The sequence below is a fragment of the Peromyscus maniculatus genome, chromosome 10 (assembly GCF_049852395.1).
Source record: "Peromyscus maniculatus bairdii isolate BWxNUB_F1_BW_parent chromosome 10, HU_Pman_BW_mat_3.1, whole genome shotgun sequence".
Taxonomy (NCBI): Eukaryota; Metazoa; Chordata; class Mammalia; order Rodentia; family Cricetidae; genus Peromyscus; species Peromyscus maniculatus.
The window spans coordinates 81788575-81813675 of NC_134861.1; the positions used below are offsets into that span (position 1 = coordinate 81788575).

General features: G+C 40.9%; 1 protein-coding gene and 1 pseudogene across 5 annotated transcripts in view; both read right to left on the reverse strand.

Moving 5' to 3' along the window:
* LOC102919295 (UDP-glucuronosyltransferase 2B31-like) overlaps positions 1 to 10167 on the reverse strand; it is a 28074-nt gene extending 17907 nt beyond the window's left edge. Inside the window, exons 1-3 of one of the 4 annotated variants that reach the window (XM_006983801.4) lie at positions 5435 to 5573; positions 3205 to 3973; positions 1234 to 1382 (exon numbers count right to left, since the gene is read on the reverse strand). In XM_006983801.4, coding sequence (XP_006983863.1) covers positions 1234 to 1382; positions 3205 to 3928 — 873 coding nt within the window. In that variant the 5' untranslated portion in view covers positions 3929 to 3973; positions 5435 to 5573. The other 3 variants (XM_076546546.1, XM_042257588.2, XM_076546545.1) reach the window with 3 other exon arrangements.
* Positions 10168 to 17012: 6845 nt separating this feature from the next.
* On the reverse strand, positions 17013 to 23384 carry LOC102904874 (UDP-glucuronosyltransferase 2B18-like; annotated as a pseudogene). The gene is made up of 4 exons (XR_013042631.1): positions 23370 to 23384; positions 19899 to 19986; positions 18868 to 19087; positions 17013 to 17843 (listed from the first exon to the last, which is right to left on the reverse strand). The product of XR_013042631.1 is annotated as a UDP-glucuronosyltransferase 2B18-like (transcript).
* Between the last annotated feature and the right edge of the window lie 1717 nt (positions 23385 to 25101).

Genomic DNA, 25101 nt, shown 5'->3' on the forward strand with positions numbered 1-25101 from the left:
AAATACAGAGAGGAGAAGGGCAGAGTCAGAGAGAAACAAGCCTCCCCAAGGAGAAGCAAGATGCTAGAGAACAGGTAAAGCCACAAAGCCACGTGGCAAATGTAGGTCAATAGAAATGGGTTAATTTCAGTTGTACGAGCTAGTTAGTAATAAGCCTCAACTATAGACCAAAATTTCTGTAATTAAGATAAGCTTTGTGTGATTATTTGGGACTGAGCAGTCGGGATAAAAGAAAAGCTCCACCTCCATTTCCATTTTTGTTACTGTGTCAGTTTGGGAAATGTATGCCTGTATGTATGTTTTCACTTGTGTTTTTGATCAAGAAAGTAAACAGAGCCACTATAACTCTTGAAAATGAGTTTTTTTGGTTCATACTCCATCGTTCTACTCTAAAATCACTTTGTATAGGGCTTGGCTTTTGGACCTTTTTCTGCATTTAGTATTTGTTACACTCAAGTACAGGAAAATGTTTTTTTTTTTTTTTATTACAGAACCTTTTTTTTTTTTTTTTTTTTTTTGGTTTTTCGAGACAGGGTTTCTCTGTGTAGCTTTGTGCCTTTCCTGGAGCTCACTTGGTAGCCCAGGCTGGCCTCGAACTCACAGAGATCCACCTGGCTCTGCCTCCCGAGTGCTGGGATTAAAGGCGTGCGCCACCACCGCCCGGCATTACAGAACCTTTTTAAAAAAAATATTTATTTATTATGTTTACAGTGTTCTGCTTGCATGTATTCCTATAAGCCAGAAGAGGGCACCAGATCTCATTACAGATGGCTGTGAGCCACCATGTGGTTGCTGGGAATTGAACTCAGGACCTCTAGAAGAACAGCCAGTGCTCTTAACCTCTGAGCCATCTCTCCAGCCAGAATCTTGCTGAATTAATTTAATATACATGAAAATCACACTTTTTTGATTTTTTTTTTTTTTGAGACAGTGTTTCTCTGTATAACAATCCTAGCTGTCCTGGAACTCCGTCTGTAGACCAGATTGGTCTTGAACTCACATAGATCCACAAGACTCTGCTTCTCAAGTGCTGGAATTAAAGGCCTGTGCCACTACTGCTGGTTTGAAATTCACATCTTGTGATGGAATAGATACAGGTGTTTCTACAGGCAGCTTTCTTATCTAAATTCCTGTGATTCTCTGAGTTTGACAACCATTCTGAAGTAATAAAATATAATCAGTCTTCCTGAAAATGCAAGGCAAACAGAAGCAAACAAATGGCACTATGTTTACCTTAGGCAGAGGCTTGGCAGGTCTGCAGTGGAGTCCTCCAACATAATCAAAATTTGGTAAGAGAGGGTGAGGAAATTCCAAATCCCAGTAGGTTCGAATGAGCCATATATCTGCCTTCCCCATCAACTCGGTGAGTGTCGTGGGTCTTCCTGAAGAGGAATCAGAACAGGAAGGTTTAACCCATGACATAAGTGTCGGGGGAAGATGAATACGCCAGGAAGTCTCCTGAAACACTTTTGATAACATAGCCAGAGTTGTTTACAAGCATATGGCTGGGATATAAAACATATTTGCATATCTATGTATCTCTCTCTCTTTCTCTATCTATGTATATCTGAGTGTATAATGTTTGACACAAATTTGCACTATGTGTGTTTCTCATCTTTATGCTTAGAGACATATGACGTCACTGTGCAAGTAACTTGGGAAAACACATCTGTAACACACCTTGGAAATTCACGACTATCAAATATCAAAATATGCCATTGAAGTATAATCAATGCCATTATCTATGAATCCTGTTTGTCATAGGGAAACACTTTTCCCTGCTATTCTCCATCAAGATTTCCCTGTTTAGCTGCTGGAACCTTGATTTGTGGTCCTCTAAGGGAACTGAGAATTTTGTGCTGTTTTGTGTTGTTTGGAGATAGTCGGATGGGGCCCAGGGTGGTCCCTATGTCACTATGTAGCCATAGTTGACCTTGAACTCCAGATCCTTTTCCTTCATGTCTCAACTGCAAGGATCTAGGTGTGTGCTGTCATGCCCAGTGTACACATGTGTGGGGATTCAGCTTCAGCACTTCATTTGGAGACAGGCTCTCACTATATCACCCTGGCTGACTTCCAAGAGAATTTTGATTATGCCTGAGTTCCTTGCCCTCATACTGCTCTTGATTCCCAATTGACTGTGTAATAATTAGGTCTGGGTAAGTTTGTTTGCAGATAAGGATAACAAGTCTTAAAAGATGAAAAGAGAGTTGTTTACTCATTAGATATATTTTAAAACACTGTAACTAGTAAGCATTACTTCTACACTTCAATGTTATACATTTTGAAAACAATTTCAACACTCCTAATAAATAAATATAGATTCTCCAAAATTTTAAATTCACATATTTTCAGTGCTCATTATGTAGACAATGTATTCACAGCTGTGCAGAAATTTAGCAGGTGAAATGAGAAAATATTTCAAATTGTAAATGAGAAAACGAATGTATAAAAGGGAAAAGTTCTCAATGCTATGTAGATACCTATGCTAGAGATACTTAATGGTCTTCAGTGTAATGTGTACATCATGAAAACATTGAGTTTGTTTAAAGCTACTGTTTTAGGGACTAGTGAAATGTGTTAGATGGTTAAAGTGTTTAACATGCAAGCTTAATGACTTGAATTCAGTCCCCATGCACTTCTGAACACCTGAATTGATCCTGAGCATCCAAATAAAGATGGAAGTAAAAAGTCAACAAATTTGAATCTGACTTCCACATTTGTAACACAGAGCAAAAGCACCCCACCTTAGACACAAGTGTTCATGTGAATACTCATGATAATAAAAGTAATGACAGCAATAGGATGATGATGATGATGATGATGATGATGATGATGAAGATGGTGGTGGTGGTGGTGGTGGTGATATTGATGATACTACTTCACAGGTAAAGCTATATTTTTAAAACATGAGGTAAAATGGCTTGTGGATATGCTATTTCTTAGAGACATTCTCAAAACTTTCTTTTGTGGGTGCATACCTATCTGAAATGTCCTGTTTTAGTCATAGGCAAGACTTTGCAATTGACATTGGGACATGAATTTTTCTACAATGCTTTGAATTTGGGAGAGAATTTCACAGACTTTTCATCACTGTACTTAGGAGACATAAATCTTTCTTGCTAGCAATTCTGTTCTATCAAGCTCACTTTCAATAACACAGCAAATTTAGAAAGCAACAATCCCAACTAAATAGGCACTTACCCAATACTTCACTATAAAGCTGATTCCACTTCTTCTCATTATATGTTTGGAACCAAAAGTCAAAACAAAGCACATAGATTACATTTTGCACCCGCTCCATGAATGTCATTCGGTCACTCAATTCTGACATAGCAGGAGGCACATAGGAAGGAGGCAGTGGGAGTCCTCCACTGTACTTTTCATATGTGGATCCAGGAAAGAAGCGGAGACTGTACACAAGTGGTATCTTGAGAAGCTCAGCCAGTAGGTCACCACAGGGCATGAAGGGATCTGCTACCATGACGTCAAAGCTTGAATTGTGTAGTTTTGTCATGAGTTCCTTGTTAAAAACTGCATCTTTGCAGAGACTCTCAGAAAAGTCAGAGTCTAACCAAAAAAGTTCTTGCAACATTAAAAAATATCTCCAAAGTGATTGCTTTGGCAATTCATAAATGTGTTTCCTGAGTGAGCCCACAAAAAGTTCCTCCAAATCAGCCATGGGAAAGGATGAAGGGTAGGTCTCAAACTCAATAGCAGACGTGTTCTCGACCTCATAAGAAAGTGAAGCTGAGGGTATCAGAACAGTCACTTCATGGCCCTTCTTCACAAGTTCTTCTAGGATTATCTTTAAGTTGAGCCAATGGCTGTATTCCACTGGCCACACCAGCACCTTCCCACCACTCCCAGATCTAAAGAGGCCACTCAGTTGTAGTAGAAGCAGGGTTGCTGTCATTTTCACAGACATCTTGGTTAAATCCAAAGCTGCCTTTCAAATGGCGATTACTCAGATCTTGTGGATACAGACAGTGTAATAATTAGTTAAAGTATAACTTGTACCCACTAAAGCAAAGATAGTCACAGCTTCTGGATGCCAAGTGCAAAAACCAGGAGGCAGATGTGAACATGTGAAATGACTCTTGATTCTCAGTGACCCTGAATATATAAAGTACTTGGAGAACAGCAGAAAAAAGTTCCCCCTCTCTGTCTCTCTCCTTCTAATGCAGCTTCTTTGATCAAGAACTTACAGAAAAGAACAAAACGGTCGAGTCACATTTTTAAAAATATCACAGTCTAATGTGTCTTCATATGAATGTTGGCAACATCATTCCTTTATCATACTATCAAATGATATTGATGATACTACTTCACAGGTAAAGCTATATTTTTAAAACATTGATTTTAAATAAATGGTTCAGAGGTCCTTAGTATAACCTTAGAATTAGAAATACTGCAATTAAATTTAAAGCTGATTTTAATCTAGATAGAAGCCCTGGTCTTTTAGTCTTTCCATTAGTTCCAGCTCTACCCAACCAGGAATCTGCTTCTTGTAATTAGTCACCCTGGCAGGAATGAATATATTCTAATGAGACACTTCTGCCTCTCCCGTTGATTATGTGACTATTGAAAGAATAGATGCTAAGAAATTAGAATTTTCCTGGTGATCTTCTGCTGGGAGAAGAATTGTCTGATGCATTGGGGGCACCCAGGAGGAATCTGCCTCAAGGACCATTTACAAGTTAGGGGGGCACAAACATTTCTGAAGAGCCTAGGAGCTAAGATAATGGTGGGCAAGGGGACACATCGTGGCTGGACTGCTTAGCTATGCATATGTTTTGTCAGAATCCCAAAGATGGAGTTAGGTAATGGTGACTAGTTTTCTCTGTTTCTTTTCCTAAAGTGATTACAATGAATAAATATATTTTTTTTCTGCATTTCTCAATTGATTTGGCTCCTTTAATTGGCTTGTGTGTGTGTGTGTGTGTGTGTGTGTGTGTGTGTGTGTGTGTGTGTGTGTGTAAACTGACTTGTTGGGACACACAGGGTTTGACTTCTGTGTGTCATGAAATATCCTTGTTTCCTTATTCTGAGCTTTTCATGTAGCTGGTATAAAATGGGTGGTGCTTTTGTGATTGGCTTTGATGCTTATAAGGGTTTAAAGTACTGCCATGTTACAGGAGGTCGCCAAGTTTCTTTTATGTAATGTTAAATCCATTTTGTAACAGAAAGTCCACACTTAATCCCTTATTTTCATTATTCCCACATCGAGGCAAAATATCATTAGAAAAATTCCAGAGTGCCTCCCTGCTTAAGGTCCCATGGTGTCTCACACACAGCACCAAGCAAACCATGAGCTCCTATGTGGCCTCCACCTCAGAGAGCAAAGGCAAGAGGTCTGAGCAAGCTGGGACAGGAAAGGGGGGATGGGTGAAAGCACCATCACGCTCTTGGGCGGAACCCGGTTTACCCTGACCTGTGCTCTCTGGGAGTCCCGCAGTGGGAACCCCCGGAGAAGGATGGCAGAGTTGCTCCTGAGTGGGCAGCGAAGATAGGGACACCCATGCAATGCGTAGCTGTCCTTGGTGTGAGCACGAAAGAAAGCGGTGCAACAGGGAGTCCAGGGAGCTGGGCAGGCAGGCAGCATGGGCGGAGACTTCTTTCAGGACCTCGCGGGAGTTTAACAGACTCCGGGCTGGGACCTGGGAAAATAGGGATCCACCCTGCCTGCTGCCTAGTCTCTATCCCAATTCCCCGGGTGAAGTGTGTGTGGATTTGTTCTTACTTCTCTTTGATATGTAACTACAGGAGCCAAATAATCAGGATCTTTAAAGTCTGTGGTAGTGGCAAACTGTTTCCAAGGAGCTGCTTGGTTGCCATCCACAGCAGAGTACAGCAGTATCCTGATGTCTCCCCTTGCTCTCTACTGTTTCTCTCTTGATTACAAGAAGTTAAGAGGACGAAGCCTGTGGTTTTCAGTTGTTTTGAGCTGAGCCTGAATAACTTTAAGAGTAATGATGCTGAACATACTTCCCCATGCGTTTTGGCCACCTTTAACTCTTTCATGGAAACTGTATATTCAGATCCTCTGTCCATATTTTATGGCTGAAAAAATTTTGATGGGTGTTCAGTTTTTTTATATGGGGTCATGTCATGTGTTTTCCCTTCCACCTTATGCACTTATGACCTTTCTTTTAAGTTAAGTTCTTTTTGGGGGAATATGACTTTCAAATGCATTTTCCATCTTTGTGATTTTTCTTTTCAGTACTTTCAATAATGTTTTTTTCATGCAGAAAAATTTTCATTTGTATGAGTCCAATTAATGAAGTTTAGCTTAGTTTCTCCTGCTTTTGAGGTCAACAGAAAAACTATTTTCAAATTTGATAACAAATATATTTTCACACTTTTATCAATACCTTTTATATAAGTTTTACCTTTATTTTTTAAAGCATGTTAAATGAACGTTTGCATATGGTAAGAGGTGGAGGTCCATTTTTAATTTTTCATGCCAATAGTTTTCCTAGCAGCCTTTAGCTCTTGATAATTAAAGAAAAAACAAAACAAGCAAACAAAAACAAACTCTACAACTCTTCCATGGGTAGTTTTGTGATCATCATCAAAAATCAACCAAATTGCATATTTTTATATTCTCTATTACTTTAGCACTTTAACACAATACATAATAAAGCATACAAATGTAAAAAACACCATTATGCATTAAGAATTATTTAATGCCAATATGTGAATTAATATCATTATGCGTTCAAAAAAAAAACTATAGATGTTACCTGTGCCAAAGAACCCAATATATTGATGCAACAGTTGTTTTTTAAATAAAGCTAAAAGCCAATCCCAGATCAGCAAACAATTGTGAAAGTATTATTTCCCAACACTATACCACTGAAAATGGAGATGAATCCTAAGCACTGTCCATTTTACTTTGGAGCTTTGGATGACTATTTAAAAAGAGTTATCTATTAATGAAAATCTTTTGGTAAATGTTACAAGACAAATGGTTGGACAGTTTTTATTTCCCTCGGGTTTGAAATATTCTGATAAAGTGATGTGTTTTATGAAATGACACTATGTTTTGCAAACTATGCTAAGGTAAATGGAGGAAGTCAGAAGTGTTTATTATTTACAAATAAGTACTTTCAAAATGAGAACACTTTCTCATTTTGATAAAAAGAAAACAACATTTATGAAAGTGCTACTACATTACTTTTCAACCCAGAGAAACAAAATCTTTGAATCTTGGAGCTGGGGTCACTCAAAAACTAAGAGTGCTTGTGAAGAAAGTAAAAGATCTTAAGTTCAGATATCCAACACCCATAGTAAGTTTAAAATTGGTCCATGTGCCTGAACCCCCAGTGTTGGGTATCAGAGAGGGATAGATGCTGGTATTACAATGGTATTGGATGCCCATTAAGAAAAAGTTATTTTCTTCTGGTCAAAAGTGTGGAATCTACCTTTGGGTGTGGACAGGCTATTGTCTCCTCCCTTAAGCTTGGTCTAGTTGGGTTACTCAGTCACCTGGCTAAGGATCCACCCCTCAGGAAGGCCAGTTCTCCTTAAGCTGAGTTAAAGTGCTGGGAGAAGTAATTACTCCTTTAATGCACTTTTTCCTTCCCAGAATTCCTCTGTCTGTGCAGTCCAGCAGCAGCCATGTGCTGTGCCTGCTGACTTTCCCAGATCCTTGCTCAGAAAAGTGTAGCTTTTTTGTTTCCTGCCCTTTGTCTTCTTCTTTCAAATACTTGTCAAAGCCTGGGTATGGTGATATTTTATTTGTACTGAAATGTGATTTTATTTGTATGTTAATAAATGAAGTTGCCTGGGGGTTAGAGCTAATAGCAAGCCATCGCAGAAACTGGGCGGTGGTGATGCACGCCATTAATCCCAGCACTTGGTAGGCAGAGCTAGGTAGATCTCTGTGTGTTCAAGGATACAGCCAGCAGTGTAGACACACGCCTTTAATCTCAATACCAACCATAGAAGATGTGGAGGTCTGTACAGACAGGCAGTCACTAGGAGGTCATGTGGTTGGGTTTACAACCAATGAGAAGGCAGAACAGAAACACAATAAAAAGACAGACACACAGGAAGTAGGTTTTTTTTTTGGAGAGGTAGGACCACCGCAACAGTAAAGGGTAAGGTTTTTAGCTCTTAGCTATTGCTCTGACCTCTTGGCTTTCATCTCTGTATTGGCTCTGTGTTTCTTATTTAATAAGACAGTTGGTTACATCTACACCTGGGCATGCCTTCCTCAATGTTCTGGATTTCTTATTCTAATTCCCAAGTTACCTTCCTATCCTTCTCCTGTGTGGTTGCTTACAAACTGTATAATTTATTAGTTTCCCTTCCTTATTACTACCTTTCCCTCCCAATGCTACCATATGGACGAACACACACACACACACACACACACACACACACACACACACACACATACACAGAGAATTAAAAGAAATCTGTGTATTTTAGTTTTGTAGGAAAGTAGTTAGAGAAAATAACACAAATTTTTCACAAAGGCTAAACAATACAATATTTAATTAGAATTGTTCTTCTCTGCCTTCCATATACATGTCCTGGCTCATAAATACCTCAAAAAGCCCATATTTACAATAACACAATAAAAAAATTAAAAATACAGTAAACATCTATTTTCTTCTTTTGTAACATGGAAATTCCTGGTTAAATAATAGATATATATTCAGAATTATTATAATATTATCAGATACCCTGGGACTGGAGATACAAGTTGTCATGAGCCATCCAAACTAGGTGCTTCTTACTGTACTCAGGTCTTCTGCAAGAACAATATGTGCTCTTATTCCTGAGCCATGTGTCCAGCTTTGTTTTCTGGTCATATCAGCTACTGCTGTTTCATAGCCATGGATTATCCCACCATCAGGTTTCCTTTCTAGTCACGTTAGTAAAAATCCAGGAATCCTAAACACCAGGAATACAACAGCAAATGGCAGTCATGTCTTAACATTGTGGTAGGGTGTAACACTCATTTGCATTTTCAGCAACAGCTTATACCCACACCACACTAACCTCCTCTTGGGCAGAGGCCATGCCTTACTCATTTTTATATCTCCCCTTCATAGAATGGCTTTTGAATAAAGTCATGTATCGAGTTCTATAATCCTCCTGTATATTATATGTTTCTCCTGGGTAGGATCAAATTCTAAGTGTAAAAACAGGACTGTACTACTCAGATAGCTAATTCAGACATAACTTGTTAGTGCTAATCTAGAATAGGAAGAATGCTTCTAGGCATAGTGTGGTTTCTGTATGTTGAGGAGACTATTTTTTGTTCATTTTTTTAAAAGAAAAACTAGGATTTTATTTTCACAGTTGCTGAACCTAGGAGCTACATACTGTCAAAACAGTTTAATGCTGACCAAGTTACATGGAAACTAATGTCTCTGACAGACATACTCTGGGATTTAAATGAACTATACTAAATAACCAAATACTAGTTGACTTTTCATGAAGCTGTTTGAACATATACTCTGTATTTAACTTCTCTACTGGGGCCACTAAGTGTCCGCAGCAGTAAGTTTGCTGCCTTAATTTTAAATGCTCTTTTTTGTCCTGTCCCAGGTAAGTTGTTTGTGTGAAAAATGTGCAGTTGGACTCTGGAGGGTGCTGGGAATCAGTTTCCCTGTGGTTTTTCCTGTTTAGAAAACAGTGTCCGGCTTGCCTCCGAATACAGAGTAACCATTCCTTGACGCCTGCTGTTGGAGGGATATATAAGCCCATGTGGGAAAGAATAAGGAGAGCTGCTTCCCTGACGAACTGAAACTGGGTGTCTAGAGTGCTGTTTAACGAAATCAGTGTCCCTAGCCAGATTTGGTGCTCCAGCTGTGCGGGTCACAGCAAGTGGAGGTCACCACAGGGACCTGGAAAGAGGGGTAAGTGAATGAGGCTCACCTTCACAAAGGAAGGGGGAGGATTGGATGTAACAGAGTAAAATAGGGTACGTACCATGGGTAATACTGCAAAAGCTCAGTTGGCCACTGAGGAACAGGAATTAAGTTAAGTAAGCAAGGAACAGGAATTAAGTCAAGTAAGCAAGGAACAGGATTAAGTCTATCACCACACTCACATTTGTGGACACCAGAGCTGAAGAAAGTCCTTGGTTTCTGACAGGAGGAGGTCTGAATATTCCAGATTGGGAAAGATGTTCTTCTGACTGATAAAGTGAAAGTGAAAGTGCAACTTTCAGAGTGCGAGCAAGCATTTGCTAACGCTCAGGAGGCAGAGATGAATGAAATTTGAAAAGGGAAAAGAAAGAGGTCGAGGTCCCTTGTAAAGAGCATATAAGGATTTTTGTGAAAAATTTAATGGATGAAGAAGAAGATGATGATCTTGCCTCTGTCTCAGGTTTAGTAGAGGAGGAAGAGCAGCTAGAAAAAGAGATAGAGGAGCTACAACAGAAATTGTGCCCTGCAAAAGTATATTGGCAAAAAAAAAGGGGTGTGTGTATGGTGTGGCATGAAACATATCCAGTCACTGAAACTCAGAATCAAGCTGGACAGGTGGTCCGGGAGCATGTTCCTTTAACTTTAAAAGATGAAGCCTCAGGGAGAAGCTGAGCCGTTATGGAGTTTAGTAAGAAATCCACCTGTGTTACTGCCTGTGAGTATTGATAGCCCTTTTTTTCCTGCTGTATTTTGTTCTAATTGGACAATTGGTACTGCTGCCAGCAATGTAAAACTCCAAGAAGGTTTTGTAAATATTACTTTGCAGTTAAAAAAATGCTCTTTGTTTTGAAAAAAAAAAATAGTACAGCTGGCAAGCAGCTTTCAAGATTGCCTAGTCCTGAGTAATACTTCTTTGGCAGACTTTGTAGGTAGTTCCAGCATGTCCCATGCTGAGGGTCTCCAAGTGCTCCTTTCCCTTTTGTTGTTTGGAATGGTGATGTGGGAGGGGAGGGACTACTGACTACTAAACTGTTCAGTTCTAAATTGTAGCTTGAATAATTGCTGGAGTGCAAATTGGTCCCATGTAGTGATTGTGAGAATACCTGCATTTGCAGTGATGCCTCTAGAGAGTCCTTCTGATCAGTTTCCGCTGCAACTGAAGAGGACAAGAAGAGACTTTGGCATTACTGCCACAATTGTTGCCGCTGTGGGTGCATCTGCTGTTGCTGCTACAGCTGCTGGGCTTGCATTATCTCAGACTGTTCAACAGGCTGCCGTTATCAACACATTATCTGAGAGGGTGGCTAGTGCCTTGGACATTCAGCAAACATTGAATGGACAATTACACTTTGGAATTCTGATGCTTAATCAGCAAGCAGTACTGTTATAAGAACAAATAGATATGTTGTTGATACGCCAACATATGTTATGTGCTTATGAAATGTCAGAAGTTTGTATAACCCCTCATGCAGCTTTTAATGTATCGGCCAAGGTTGCAGAATTGAATGCTTATTTGCGAGGGCCTTGGAATGGGACATTTTTGAACTAAGGATTAACGAAACTAGAGTTGTTCCTGTAAATGGTCATTAATGTCTAAAGCTGCTGGGTAGATTACTAGATGGGCAGGGTCTGTTTCCCTCTTATTAATCTGTACAGGCGGTATGGGAATTGGGTTATTTCTGCTATGCCGATGGCAACGCCAGTTCACTCGACACTGACAGGTAACCAAGCAAGCCCTTCTGGCCACGTCACCCTCTGAATCTGCACAAGTGTGGTTACAAATGTTGGACAGATAGTACCCAGAGACGGGCAACTCCTGTGGTCCTCATGTGACCTAAGGCAGGGGGCATAAGGGTAGCCCCCCCCCTGGACAAATAAGTTTGGGGATTGCAACAGGTGACCTAAGACAGGGGCTATCTGATCTTCCACAGGCTGTTCTAGCCGATGTGTTCCTTTTAAAAAATAAAAAGGGAGGACATGTCAGAAGCAGTAAGTTTGCTGCCTTAATTTTAAATGCCCTTTTTTGTCTTGTCCCAGTTGTTTGTGTGAAAAATGTGCAGTTGGGTTCCGGAGGGTGCTAGGAATCAGTTTTCCTGTGATTTTTCCTGTTTGGAAAACAGTGTCTGGCTTGCCTTCAGATCCAGAGTAACCATTCCTTGACTCCTGCTGTTGGAGGGGTATATAAACCCATGTGGGTAAGAATAAGGAGAGCTGCTTCCCTGACGAACTGAAACTGGGTGTCTAGAGTGCTGTTTAATGAAATCGGCATTCCTGGCCAGATTTCGTGCTCCAGCTGCACGGGTGGCAGCAACCAAGTACAATTCCAATTAAAAAAAATTAACTGTCACCAAAGAACAGCATGGATTTTATAGTCCAAGTGGTCATTTGGAGTGCTTGGCCCTTAGAAACTGTCCTTCCTTTGAATTTATAGGAGAAGCTCATAGTTGACACCAGTTTTGGGTCAAAAATCTGTGTCCAGACAGGACATATAACAAAGGGGGAACCTACTGCTATATTCTGCTAAATGACTATTGCATTAAACTGATTCCTAATGACTAATAGCTATACCAATAGCTTAAAGAATCTCAAGTCTCACCAAGAATATTTTGGAGTAGATAGTGATTAGTGTGGAGTCCTACAACTGGCTCAGGAACAGAGCATAAACAATGCTAAGTCATAAATGGGACATCTACATCACATACCATCCCTCCAAGCCTCAGGTTATTGCTGAAAAAAGCTAGCAAGAGCTAGAGGTGGTAGATAACTACAAGGAACCTGTGTGCTTCATGTGCACCCAGGCATCTGTACTATGACTCTCATGGATTGTGACAGATTGTGACAGCAAGGTCAAGCCAGAACAAATCTCAGCATGGAGAGGAGAGGTGAACATGGAGTCCCACCCCTAGCTGGGGAGCTATTAGTAATTGATATTGTTGGGAGAAGAGCCAGATCTTTTATAAGAATATTGCTTGTGATAAGTCTACCACACTCCAGTGGAAGGCTACATATCCAAGAATATCTGGGCAGCTCACATGGAACTGGAAGGGTGGGGGAAAAGGACACAAAGTTGGGTAGCTAATGAGCAGAAGTGAATCTGAGCAGTTAGGAGAGAGGTTTAATATAATTCAAACATAGGATACCAACTTCTCAAATAATAAGACTTTAAGGAAGACTACATGGGCTCAAGAGATGACTCAGTGGTTAAGAGTGGTTAAGACTGCTATTCCTGAGGACATGGATTCAATTCCCAGTACCACCATGGTGATTCTAGTTCTGGCCTCATGATCACCAGACATGCAGGTGGTACAGAGGTATACATGTAGGCAAAACAATCTGTGTGCGCATGTGTGTGTGAAATTATTTATTTATATATTTAATTAATTAATTTTTCAAGACAGGGTTTCTCATATAAGCACTGGCTGTCCTAGAACTGTTTCTGTAGCCCAGGCTGGATTGGAACTCAGAGATCCACCTACATCTGCCCTTGGAGTCCTGGGGTTAAAGGTGTGTGGTACCATGCCTGGCTACTGTTTTATTTATTTTGTCATTTTATATCTTTTTACATATAATAACTTTTTTTTGGAGACAAGTTTTCTCTGTGTAGCCTTGTCTGTCATGGAACTCATTCTGTAATCTAACCTGGTCTTGAAGTCACAGAGATCCCCTTCTATCTGCCTCCAGAGTGCTGGGATTAAAGGAGTGAGCCACCACTTCCAGGCTACATGAAATAATTTTTTAAAGAGTTAAAAAAGAAAAAGTTAAAGTTAGCGAGGCAAGATGGCACACACCTTTAATACCAGTACTCAGGAGGCAGATGCAAGTATGTTTCTATGAGTTCAAGGCTAGCAAGGCCTACTTAGAGGATTTCAGGATATGCAGAGCTACATAGTGAGAGTCTGTCTCAAGTATACAAGTCAACAATCATGAAGAAGAAGCAGTAAAAAAATAGAAAGAAATAAAAAAGAAAGTAATAAACAAAGAAATAAAAGTTTCACTCCAATCACTGGCCTGAAGTGTTGGCTCTGCAGTTAAGAGCTCTGGTTGCTGTTCCAGAGGACCCAGATAGATTCCCAGCACCCACATGGCTCTCAGACATCTGTAATCCAGTCCCCGTTTCCTAATCCATCCTCTAGCTTCTGAATGCACCAAGCACGCATGTGGCACACACACATGCATGCCGAGAAAACACTCATGTAGCATGGAGAAATAAATAAGATTTAAAAATAGGGACCCAAAATGAAATTTTAAAAAGGTAGGCTTGGAGAGGGATTAGAATACCTTATAAAGATGTTTTTATAAAATAAAAACTACAGTATGGAAGTTAATGAGGCAATATGCCTTTAAATTCTAGATATGCAGAGACTGCAATTAAGTGCTATCCGAGGCAAAAAGAGGGTGTTTGAAGTGAACCTTGGAAAGGGCATGTCACCTTGAACCCACTTGATCACATCTAAGGTAAACTTTGGTTTCTACTCAGGATTGCTTTGAATCCAAATATTGGCAGGAGCTGGAAACTGCTTCAGTTCCTATAATTTTTTCCCTTTGAACAGTCAGTGTTCTTTTAACCCTTGCAAGCAATGTTTTCTTTTGGCCAGTGTTGCCTTTATAGCTAGATCCTGTAACCTGGCCACACTGGCATAAGGTTTCCACATCCATGGAACTCTCTTGGCCATGTTCAGCTCTCTTCCTTATTTCATGCATTTCTAGCATCAGCTTGGTTGTGTTTTCCCAGGGTTAAGACACAGGGGTCACATTCTTTCCTGGGTTCAGAAGGAGCAAGGGCTTGTGACTGACCAGCTTTCTCATCTCTCCTTTTGTTGGACACTCTGCACTGTTGCAGTTACTCTTCCTTCCTGTCCTTGTCCATGCCTGATACTCCCCTCCCTGGGTAACCTGATCATAATTCTTTTCCCAACCTTTTTATTGTGGTGATATTTTGTATATGCTCTAACAAATAAAGCTAGGCTGGAGATCAGAGTGCGAAGCTAGCCACTAGTTAACCATAGAGGCCAGGCAGTGGTGGCACTCACCTTTAATCCCAGCACTTGGAAGGAGAAAGCCGAAAGATCAGGAGGTCAAGGCCACCCTGGGCTACATGAGATTTATCTAGTCTAAAAGAGAAATAGAGCCAGGTCATGGAAGCTCATGCCTTTATTCCCAGCACTAGGGAGATCGAGACATTAATACAAGGTGGGAGGATAGAGGAGCTCAGCCATTCAGTTTGAGGATTTGGTAGAGGTGAGCAGTCTCTCTAGTGCCTGGCTCCTTTACTTCTCTGACCTTTCAGCATTTACCCTGATATCTGACTTCAGGATTTTATTATTAACACCAATTAGAATTCACGCTACACTTTTGTAAAGTATACAGTCTACTTTACAGGTGTGACAGGTGTCCCAGGGCTCACTTCATCTTCACTAACTAGGGTTCCTGCTGCTTCTGAACTCTGAGCTTTGAACTGTTTATGGTGGAAGGGCTCAGCTCTGCATTGGTGGTAAGATGGTTTCTAGTTTCAGTGTTTGTGCTTCTCATTCAGGATTTCCTTCTTGTTGTTGATAAAATCGGGTTAGTTTCAGCTATGATATCAGGTTAGGATAGCTTTGTTCTTACATTTAGAATTTTTTCTGCCCATGAGAAATTGATAGTATATTCCCAGATTATAGAACTAGATTCTTAGATTCATTTAAAAATGATCCACAGAGAGTCACATTGTTCTATGAAGTGGGGATACATGAAGAAGAAGTAGTCGAGGTCTCTATCCAGGATGAACCTAACATAGGGTAGGTGTAAGCTGTCACTGAAAGTCAAATGAGTAATAGAACTTTTCACAATGCCATGACCTGGGTGCCATTTGCTGTTTTATTCCTGATGTTTAGGATTCCTGGATTTTTATGAACTGGAATAGAAATGAAATCTGATGGCGGTATGATGACACATGGCTATATCAGAGCAGTAACTGATATAACCTCAAAATAAAGTTGGAGTTGTGTGTCTCCCAGATTCATCCTTACTGAGCTTCCTATTCAATCCAGGATGGTCATGATGAAGAAGGGATCTACATGTTGTGGAGAGGACCACAGAGATGGACCCTCCTATAACATGTTGGCTGTATTTGCAGTGGACAGGACCACAAGTATGGTCCTGTAAAATAAGAATCAAAACCCACTCCCACAGGCTTGCCAATAGGCCAGACTTCCCTCACAGATGACTCTAGGCTTTGTGCAGGTAGCAACGGAAGCTAACCAGATGGATCACTAAATATTTTCTAGTTGGATTTGAGCCCCACTCTACTGGGAGGAAGCTGACACTATAAACCTGATTGAAGGTCCAGAAAATCCAGGCTTGGAACCTCTTATTGCTATTTTGCTGAATGGTCATTGCAGCCGGGAGTTTCTTGGACGCCATCTGGCCCTGTGGTCAGGATGAATCTCTCACCTGTGGGCATGCAGCCACTTATACAATAATTACTGAGAGGCTCATATGAATTACAAACTGTGTGGCCTGTGGCTTCAGCTTATATTAGCAAGCTCTTTTAATTTAAGTCAGCCCATTCCTATTAATCAATATGTTGCCCCGTGGCTGTGGCATTATGGATCTGCTGGCGACTTGTTGCTCCTCCTGCGGTGGCTGGCGTCTCTCCAGACTCCATCCTACTTCATCTAGTCTATAGTGTGAATGTACTGCCTAACCTTAACCTGCCCTGCCATAGAACAGTGCAGCTTTATCAACCAATCAAAGAAACACATACTCACAGCGTACAGAAAGACACTCCCCAGCAGGTCATCTTGGCAAAGTGCCTTCTAAATGTTAATGGTGACAGCCATAGCCATAGATCTGGCATGTTCTCAGCCTTTGTCAGAGAAGCTTTTGTTGTAATGGACACCATTCAACTCAGAGACTTACAACTGTCCAAAGGGCTGAGAGTGATTAAGTCTATGCCAAAGCTCAGGGAATACTGCAGAAGAATGTGGAAAGAATGTAAGAACCCGATAATAAGGAGAAATGTTATGGAACACTTTCTTCTGGACATGCCATGGATTTTTTTCATTCATAAACTCAAAAAATCTGTCAGGTGCACAAGACTTGCATAAGATCAGGTAGCCAATATTCCATAATAAGTGCTATTGACACTCGTAGATTCCAGAAGGGGTGAATCATTACTGTAGGGGTTGAGTGAACACTGATACATTGGCCATGATCCAGCAATGTCTCCCCATGAATTCATACATGCATATAAAGACAGTACTAATTGGACTTACTGGGTTATTAAAAACTAGAGGACAGGAAGTTGTAAGTTGAACATATTGGGTAAGATCCAGTGAGAAGTAAGAATGTGATCATGAGGGATCAATTTAATATTTTCCTGAATCAAGGTAAGAAATTCTGAATGAAGAAATTAAACAAAATGAACAAAACAAATTGTGAGTCTGTGGGAGACATTTCAGATTGGGAATATAATATGAGGTAAGTCATGTTGGGACTTAAAAATTGTGATCTTCTTTTCATGTGCACTTTATAAGTGAGAGGAAATGGAACTTTTGACAGTTCACATCTACTACAAAAGGCAGGAATAAGAGTGAGAGTCCAGGTCAGTTGTGACTAAGGGATAAGATGGAAAGCCTGCCTTGCTGGGATGCAGTGGGGGAGGTCTGTGTGTCCGTCCTCCCCACTTCAGCTACACCCTTTTCTTCTTCTTTCCAGCTTTAGCAAATTCCAGCAACAAAAGAGGCAACACTTCATGATGATGAGCATCACAGTCAGCACACACAGGCCAGCAGGAATCCAAGCACATCCAGAGAGTGGTACTGGAACCAGGTGAGGTCATGTGCTGCCACACGAAGGTGCTTGGCTCCTTTGTTGCACATGACGTACTCAATCCAGAAGACGGCTCTGTCCAGGGGCTTCACTGGCTGATCGTGGTGGATTCTTGATAGCTTCATGGCATTCCCCTTATAGCTAAAGACACCAACATCAAAAACAAATTAATTTACTTAAGTTCTTCAAGCCTAATAAAGCTTCAGTGAAAGCATCATGAGACTCAATAAATGCCATAGATTAGCACTAAGTACAGTGTGGTTTTGATTGGGACGTTTTTTAAAGATTTCCTGTAAGCTTATATTTTCTGAGAAATTCTTTCCAAAACTGAGATATCAAATCATTTTGGGAAGTAAATCTTTCCAGCAGAGCAAATGTTCATAAGCCTTTTCTAGCCCTGTAAGTGAGGTGATTTCATAGGGACTGAGCATGACCACATTGATTCTCTTGAGAAGAGATTGTGTCAAAATTCTCTAAAATCTCAATAAAAACACTATTGATGATTACAAATTAGGAACTGATGAGAATGGGACATACTTTGCACAAGATGACTTGAGGGCTGGGATGCATCTTAGAAACTATTTCCATCATCAAATCATTGTAAACTAACCTCTCATACAGTACATCCATAGGGATAGGTTGCAGTCTTGATTGATAGTTAAAGCTCATTCCACAGTGCTTAATATTTTTGTTGATGTTTTCAAACTTAGAGTAATGTGCTAGGAGATGTCTTTCTGTATGCTTTGAATATATGTTGTTCCCATATTGGTTGATAAAGAAAGCTGTATTGGTCTATGGCATGGCAGCTTAGAAGCAGACAGGAAATATAAGCAGATAGACAGGAAGAAGAAAGGAGAGGAGAGAGAGACACCAGCCTGCCACCCAAGGAAAAACATGCCAGGAGACTGCTAAGCCACAGAACATGTGGCACAACATAGATTAATAGAAATGGGTTAATTTAAGATATAAGAGCTAGCTAGCAAGAGGCCTTCCATAGACTATACAGTTTGTAAGTAATATAATCTGTGTGTTTACTTGTCCATGAAGCTGTGGTATAGGTGAGAAACAGGAAATCTGATTACACTAAAGATCAGATGAATTCTACTGTTACCTTGGAGAGAACCTATCTGGACCAGTGCCACTTGAACAAAATCACTGTACTCACAAAGGGTCATTTGTGACTGTCTTCACTGCATCAACCAAATCTGCATTGGACGTTGTGAGAAAGTCCAGTCTAACACCTGCTCCTTTGGTCTTCATGTGAACAACATTATCATATTGGTCTCCAAACAAAGGAATGCCAACCAGAGGGATCCCGTGGTAGATTGCCTCATAGATGCCATTGGTGCCACCATGAGTTATAAAAGCTCTAGTTTTAGGATGACCTAGGAAGGGGAGAAATTAAGGGCAAGTATTAATCATAAGTATGAGATAGAAAATGAGAGGCAGGGGGAAAAGGCACAGAAATGGTAAATATTCTCTAGATATCATTATCATAACCACAGGACTACATTGAATTCCTCCCATGTCTTAGAGCAAGGAGCACCACAAGTCCACAGAGCATTATTGAAGGCCACATAGAGGAGGTGCAGTATTGAAGCAGAATGTTTTTGTGCAGTGGACAAAAAGGGTAGAGCTCCTCCCAAGTGCAGCAAATAGCTTTACAAGCACAGCTAAAACAGCTTTACAAAACAGCTTTACAAGTTCAGGAGATTGTGTTCTCTTAAAGGAACAGTGAAGCCACTGCTCATGGTAGGTTGCCTCTGTGTAGTAGGGGGTTGGTTGATCAAACTGATGGAATGAGAATTAGGACAAGCAATGCTTCACCAAATATAGGACTGTCTCATGATGTGGAGTTTTGGGGGAACTAGTAACTGAAGAGTCATTAATGAAAGAATACCATTCTCACTGGCATTTGAAATTGCGTACAGTAGAGAGAGGAAAGGGTGTATGTAAAAGTGTAGAAATAGGAGGTGAACACAAACATGAAGAAGTGTCTTAAGTGTATCTGAAAGATAATTACAGTGGAGATGAAAATAGATTCTCCAATCTCCAATGTTACTCTACAGAATATTCACATTAACTTTTTACCCATTTTCTCCAGAAGTAGATCACAGTTGTCCTAAATACCTTAGTGTTGACATTCACCTTCCTGAGCAGTCATTCCTCATGTTTCAGGGATCTTCTCATGCTTACCAAGAAGGTCATTCTGGGGGATCCATTTGTACAGCTGAGTGTTGGAATCCAAGGTATCTGGCTTCTTGCCTTCAAATTGCCAAAGAACCTGTTAAGATGTAGCTAGCCTCTTGTTACTTTGGTCAAATGTCAGGTTACTCCTGTTAGAATTCTGGATAAATTAAGAATCAATGGATATAAATGCCCAGTCTGGAGGAGCCAGGAGGTGAGGATGGATGATGGGAACCGTGAAGAACTACTGCAGCAAGGATGCAACACTCTTCACTCTCCTGCATTTATTCTCATGCTTATCCAGGTGTCACCATGCCACCTTAACATTTAACCAACAGCAACTTAGACAAAGTTAGGTTCAGTAATATTAACCAGGAGCTCAGAAATGTGTCAAAGCTGGAGAGATGGTTTGGTGTTTAAGAGCACTGGTTGCTATTCCAGAGGACCCAGTATCAATTCCCAGCACCCACATGGCAGCTAACAACTGTCTATCTGTAATTTCAGGCCCTTGGGAGCAGACACCCTCACAGAAACAAACACGTAGGCCAAACATCAAGACACATTTAAAAAAATGTGTGATTGTAATTCCAGTTCAACAATCCACCTATGTTACTAATACACACATTGATTTTTCCAATATTTATTTATAGAAATTTTTCCTTTCAAAGTCAATATAAATATTTTTCAATTATATTGAGTTAATTTCCTTATCATCACTTTCATTATAGATATTTTGTTGGATTAGGTCCTTGTTAGAAGACATTGTCTATACACATGTTCAATTCAAGAGCAAGTGCCCATCTTACCTTCTATTTCAGCATTAAAAGCCACAGTCTCCCAGGTGGACTCTGGGTTGGTAAATCCTAGCCTACCTATTGTTTTGAATAGCAAGGAAAACATTTCCATGCATAAGCCCATTTTAATATGTGAGTGGTCACATTTGGCCAAGACCACAAAGGAACATTATGTTATTATAAAAACTCCATTTTTAAAAATTGACATTTTCTTCTTTTCTATTTTCTTTTTATTGAAAATAATTTTTTTCATACAATATGTTCTGTTGATATTTGATCTTTTCCTATTTTTTCTTTTCCTATGCTTAATCTTGCATGCTCAAGGAGCTCAGACATGCCTCTGAAGATCTTCCTAGTCGTGAACAGAAAACATAATTCATTTTCCTTCTACTTTTGTGTAACTATCTTTACTATCTGCACAAAAATTACACACGTGCATTTTTCATTCATTATGTAAGTTGATGTAAATTTTACTTCTTTCAGCTATAAAGAGGATGCTATGTGGTTATCTGCTGCGGGCCGCAGAAATATATCATAAGAACTCAGCTGGTTATGGCAAAGTCACTACCTGGAGGGATCAGGGAATTCCTCCAGAGGAAGCCAAATCCCAAGGAGTTTTTGGTGTTACTTGGCTTGTTATATATCAGCTGTATTCTGTTATGAAAATCATGTGTGCCTTCATAGTTTTCCCAATTGACTTTCCCCTAAGAAGGACTAACAGTGTAGACTGATCACTCTCTGGACATACACATTCCAGGTATTTGGAGAACAGCCTCAGGAAAGGCTTTCTCTGGAACCAGTTATCTCCCTTAGCCACTTTCAAGGACTACAGGAAACACCACCCAGGTGGACGCCCAACTGCCAAAGACTAACAATGATAACAGCCCACCTGAAAGTCTCCTGACTTAAATTCCACAAGGAGACACCACCCAGGGGGGCGCCCAACTTCCAAGGACTAACAAGTGATAGCAGCCCACGTACAAGTCTCCTGACTTACAGTAAATTCACAAGAGGACGCCGCCTAGGCCAGGTGGACACTAAGTAATAGTTTTACACAATTTAGCTTAGGCCCTCCTTTCTTACAGCCTTACTAACTTTATAGACCTCTAACTACTTACCTAACCACTTCTAGGAATATTTAGATAAACTTCTGTGCTAACAGCTATGCTCAGCCAGAACTCCCAGTTCAAGCCTCCCTGTAATTATCATTATTGGTAGCATCTGGCCAGGTCCATCACCGGATGGAGGAAAGTACCTTATCAGAGATACCTCTGTACTCTCTAAGAACAGACTTAAGCATCCAGGCTACCTGTTTGAGAAGGCCTGGCGGATGTGCAAATTAAGCCTTACTTCCTCTTTTCCCAAACCTTACCTCCAGTTCCAGATCTCCCTTTAGCTATCACCAGAGGCATCTAGCTGTACACAGGTTGCCTAGAGACTGAGCACACTTTTCCCCACCCTGCAGTAAATGGCAGACAGCTTGAACAGATAGGAGCCACAGGAAAAAAGAAGACAGTTTTATTTTCTCCCATTGACCTAGCAACTTATAGATTTTTAACATCCTTTACCAAACACATTTAAGGTTATAGTTGTGCACGTAAGATCCCTCTTCTTAGATGTTACCCATATTTAGCCTTTAGTTAATTCATTAGTCACTTCCCCTTTGGGTCACAAATGGTAATTAACAACTAGTGCCCCTCTTTGTAATTCTTTTTTTTTTTTTTTTGGTTTTTCGAGACAGGGTTTCTCTGTGTAGCTTTGCGCCTTTCCTGGAGCTCACTTGGTAGCCCAGGCTGGCCTCGAACTCACAGAGATCCGCCTGGCTCTGCCTCCCAAGTGCTGGGATTAAAGGCGTGCGCCACCACCGCCCGGCCCTCTTTGTAATTCTTATCAACCCTCCATTTGATCCTGATAGCGGACAATCACTGCCTGAGGAAGTTCAGGCTGAGTGTCCTGGGTGGAGGGGAGGATTGTGATTTTGGGGAGATATATAACTGTAAAGCAGAGGACAGGAGAGGGAAGAGAGAAGAAAATGGAAGAACGAGATGGGTAAGAACTGGAGAGGAACAAGCTGAAATGGGGAAGAACTAGATTGAAGAGCTAAAAGAGAGAACTAGAGGAACGAGATGGAAGATGAGGAAGAGACAGATGGGGAAGAACAAGATGAGAAAGAGCCAGATGAGAGAGAAGGAGACGGGAGAGAAGCTGATGGGGGAAAGAACTAGATAGATGAGAACCTAGAAGGGACAGAACTAGATGAAGGAATTAAAGATAGAACCTAGAGGGGACAGTAGATAAATATAGAGAGAAATCAGACAAGAAAGGAGCTAGACATGAGAACAGAACTGAAGCTGAGTATAAAGGATGTTATGCCAGAGGAATTAAAGCGAATGGACCAAAGAACTCTGTGTGCGTAGACTGATTTACCGACCTTAAAGATTCTCTGCTGGTTGATAGAGCCTTCCGCGGACCCTGGGAGGGGACTATCGAGGGGCTGGACCCCCATAGTCCTCGTTAGTTATCAGCCATTCACCATGCATGACCATCCCACAAAACCCCTGGACAGAGCTGTCTTCTGGATTGAGTTTGTCATGTGCCACAAAGGGGCCAAACACCTGAAGCCACTTGCCTACAACCTCACCTGGTACCAATACCACTCTCTGGATGTGATTGGATTCCTACTCACCTGTGTGGCAGCCATGGCTTTCCTTACCATAAAATCCTGCTCATTCATTTATCAAAAGTTTGCGAAGATGGGAAAGAAAATGAAGAATGAGTAGAGCTCATTGAGAATGTACTACATGAGCAAAATTTCAGCATCATTCTAATTTATGAACTGTCTTCCAAATATTCACTGATTAATTTATCAAGTCATATCTTCTTTTGACAGATGAAAAGGAAGGGGAAAATAATGTAATTATATTATATTCTCAAAAATTAAAGACATAATAAAAATGAAAATGCTGAGCAAGCTATAAGGAATAATCTAGTAAGCAGATCCCTTCATTACATCTGCTTCATTTCTGCCTTCTGATTTGTGCCTTTAACCTCTGACTACTTTTCGTCAGTAATGGACAGGGAGCTATGAGATGAAATAAACCCTCCGCTTTCTCAAATAAAAATGAATATTTTGAAAAAATTCAAACAAAGGAGAATCCTGGGCCTGGGCAGGGGCAGGTACCACTATGATGAGTAAATACGTGGTGGAGAGACGGGAGAGAAAGAGAAGTGGAAGCAGTTTGTGCTCTATGAAGAGAGGCAGAACTGCAGACGTGAAGGCAGCAGGAAACAACCCAATGTGAGAGGCCTGCACTGCCAGCTGAGGTCATGGTGATATCTGTGATGCCACAGAGGGCCATATCTGGGTCCGTGGACTTTCTGTATCAGGGGTCTGTGTCAGTGTTCATGGTGATGTGGGCCTCCTTGGTCTGGCTGCCATTTGAGGCCAGGTTAATGTCTGAGTACTGTTCTGAGCTGGTCCAACCACTACTCACCAGCCACCACACTGTAGCATCAGCGGTGACATGAGCACTTGCCTTTGCAGTTGGGGAGAGCTGGTTCCCTATGCCGGTGTAGAAGAGCTGACCTCATGACTTAGTGAGGAAGAGCTATTCTGTCCCTCATCTTGGCAATGCAGGAGAACTGGCCCTGTTGGCATGGATGTCGAAGAGCTGGCCCTGATGATGTGGGCACAGGAGAGGCAGCCTCACCCCCCGACTGTACATTATGGGAGAGTTGGCCCTGATGGCATTGGCAAGGGAGAGCTGGTGGGCTGATTAACTCAGGCACCACCCAGGCCAAGATTGGGGCTTTGAGTTGGCCCACCCCAACACCTACCCCATCTATGAGCTGCTGGAGTTAATGAAGGGGCTGGTCCTGCAGAAAGTAGCAGGAGCTCCATGACACAGGGCAACAGCAAGATATCTTACAGGAATCTCAGTGGGATCCAGCTCCAATAGTGTAGCAGAAGCCAGAGGCCTCGAACCAGACCATTGACACATTACAATGAACATTTTCAAGTGAAGCTGTTTGTACAAAAGAGTATAAGGTATGAGATACCATCTCACACTGCAGCTTCTTCCATGAGACTTTTTGTGATTTTTATTGTCTATTTTTTTTTGTGGGGGGGAGTTTATGGGGTGGAAGGCAGATATGGAAGGACTGGGAAATGAATGGGATTGGAATGCATGATGGGAAATTTCCAAAGAATCAGTAAAAAGTTTATGGGAAAAATTCAAACAAACAAACAAAGAAATAACCCTTATTCTAAAAGTAAGCAATTAGTGTGAAAAAAAATGAAATGAGTAATGATCTCATCCTGACCTCTCTTCTCACATTCACAGGAATCATGATTCCAGCTGGGTGTTGGGTAATACATGTATATGAGGTAGTTGGTTCAATGATTAATTTAAAAACAT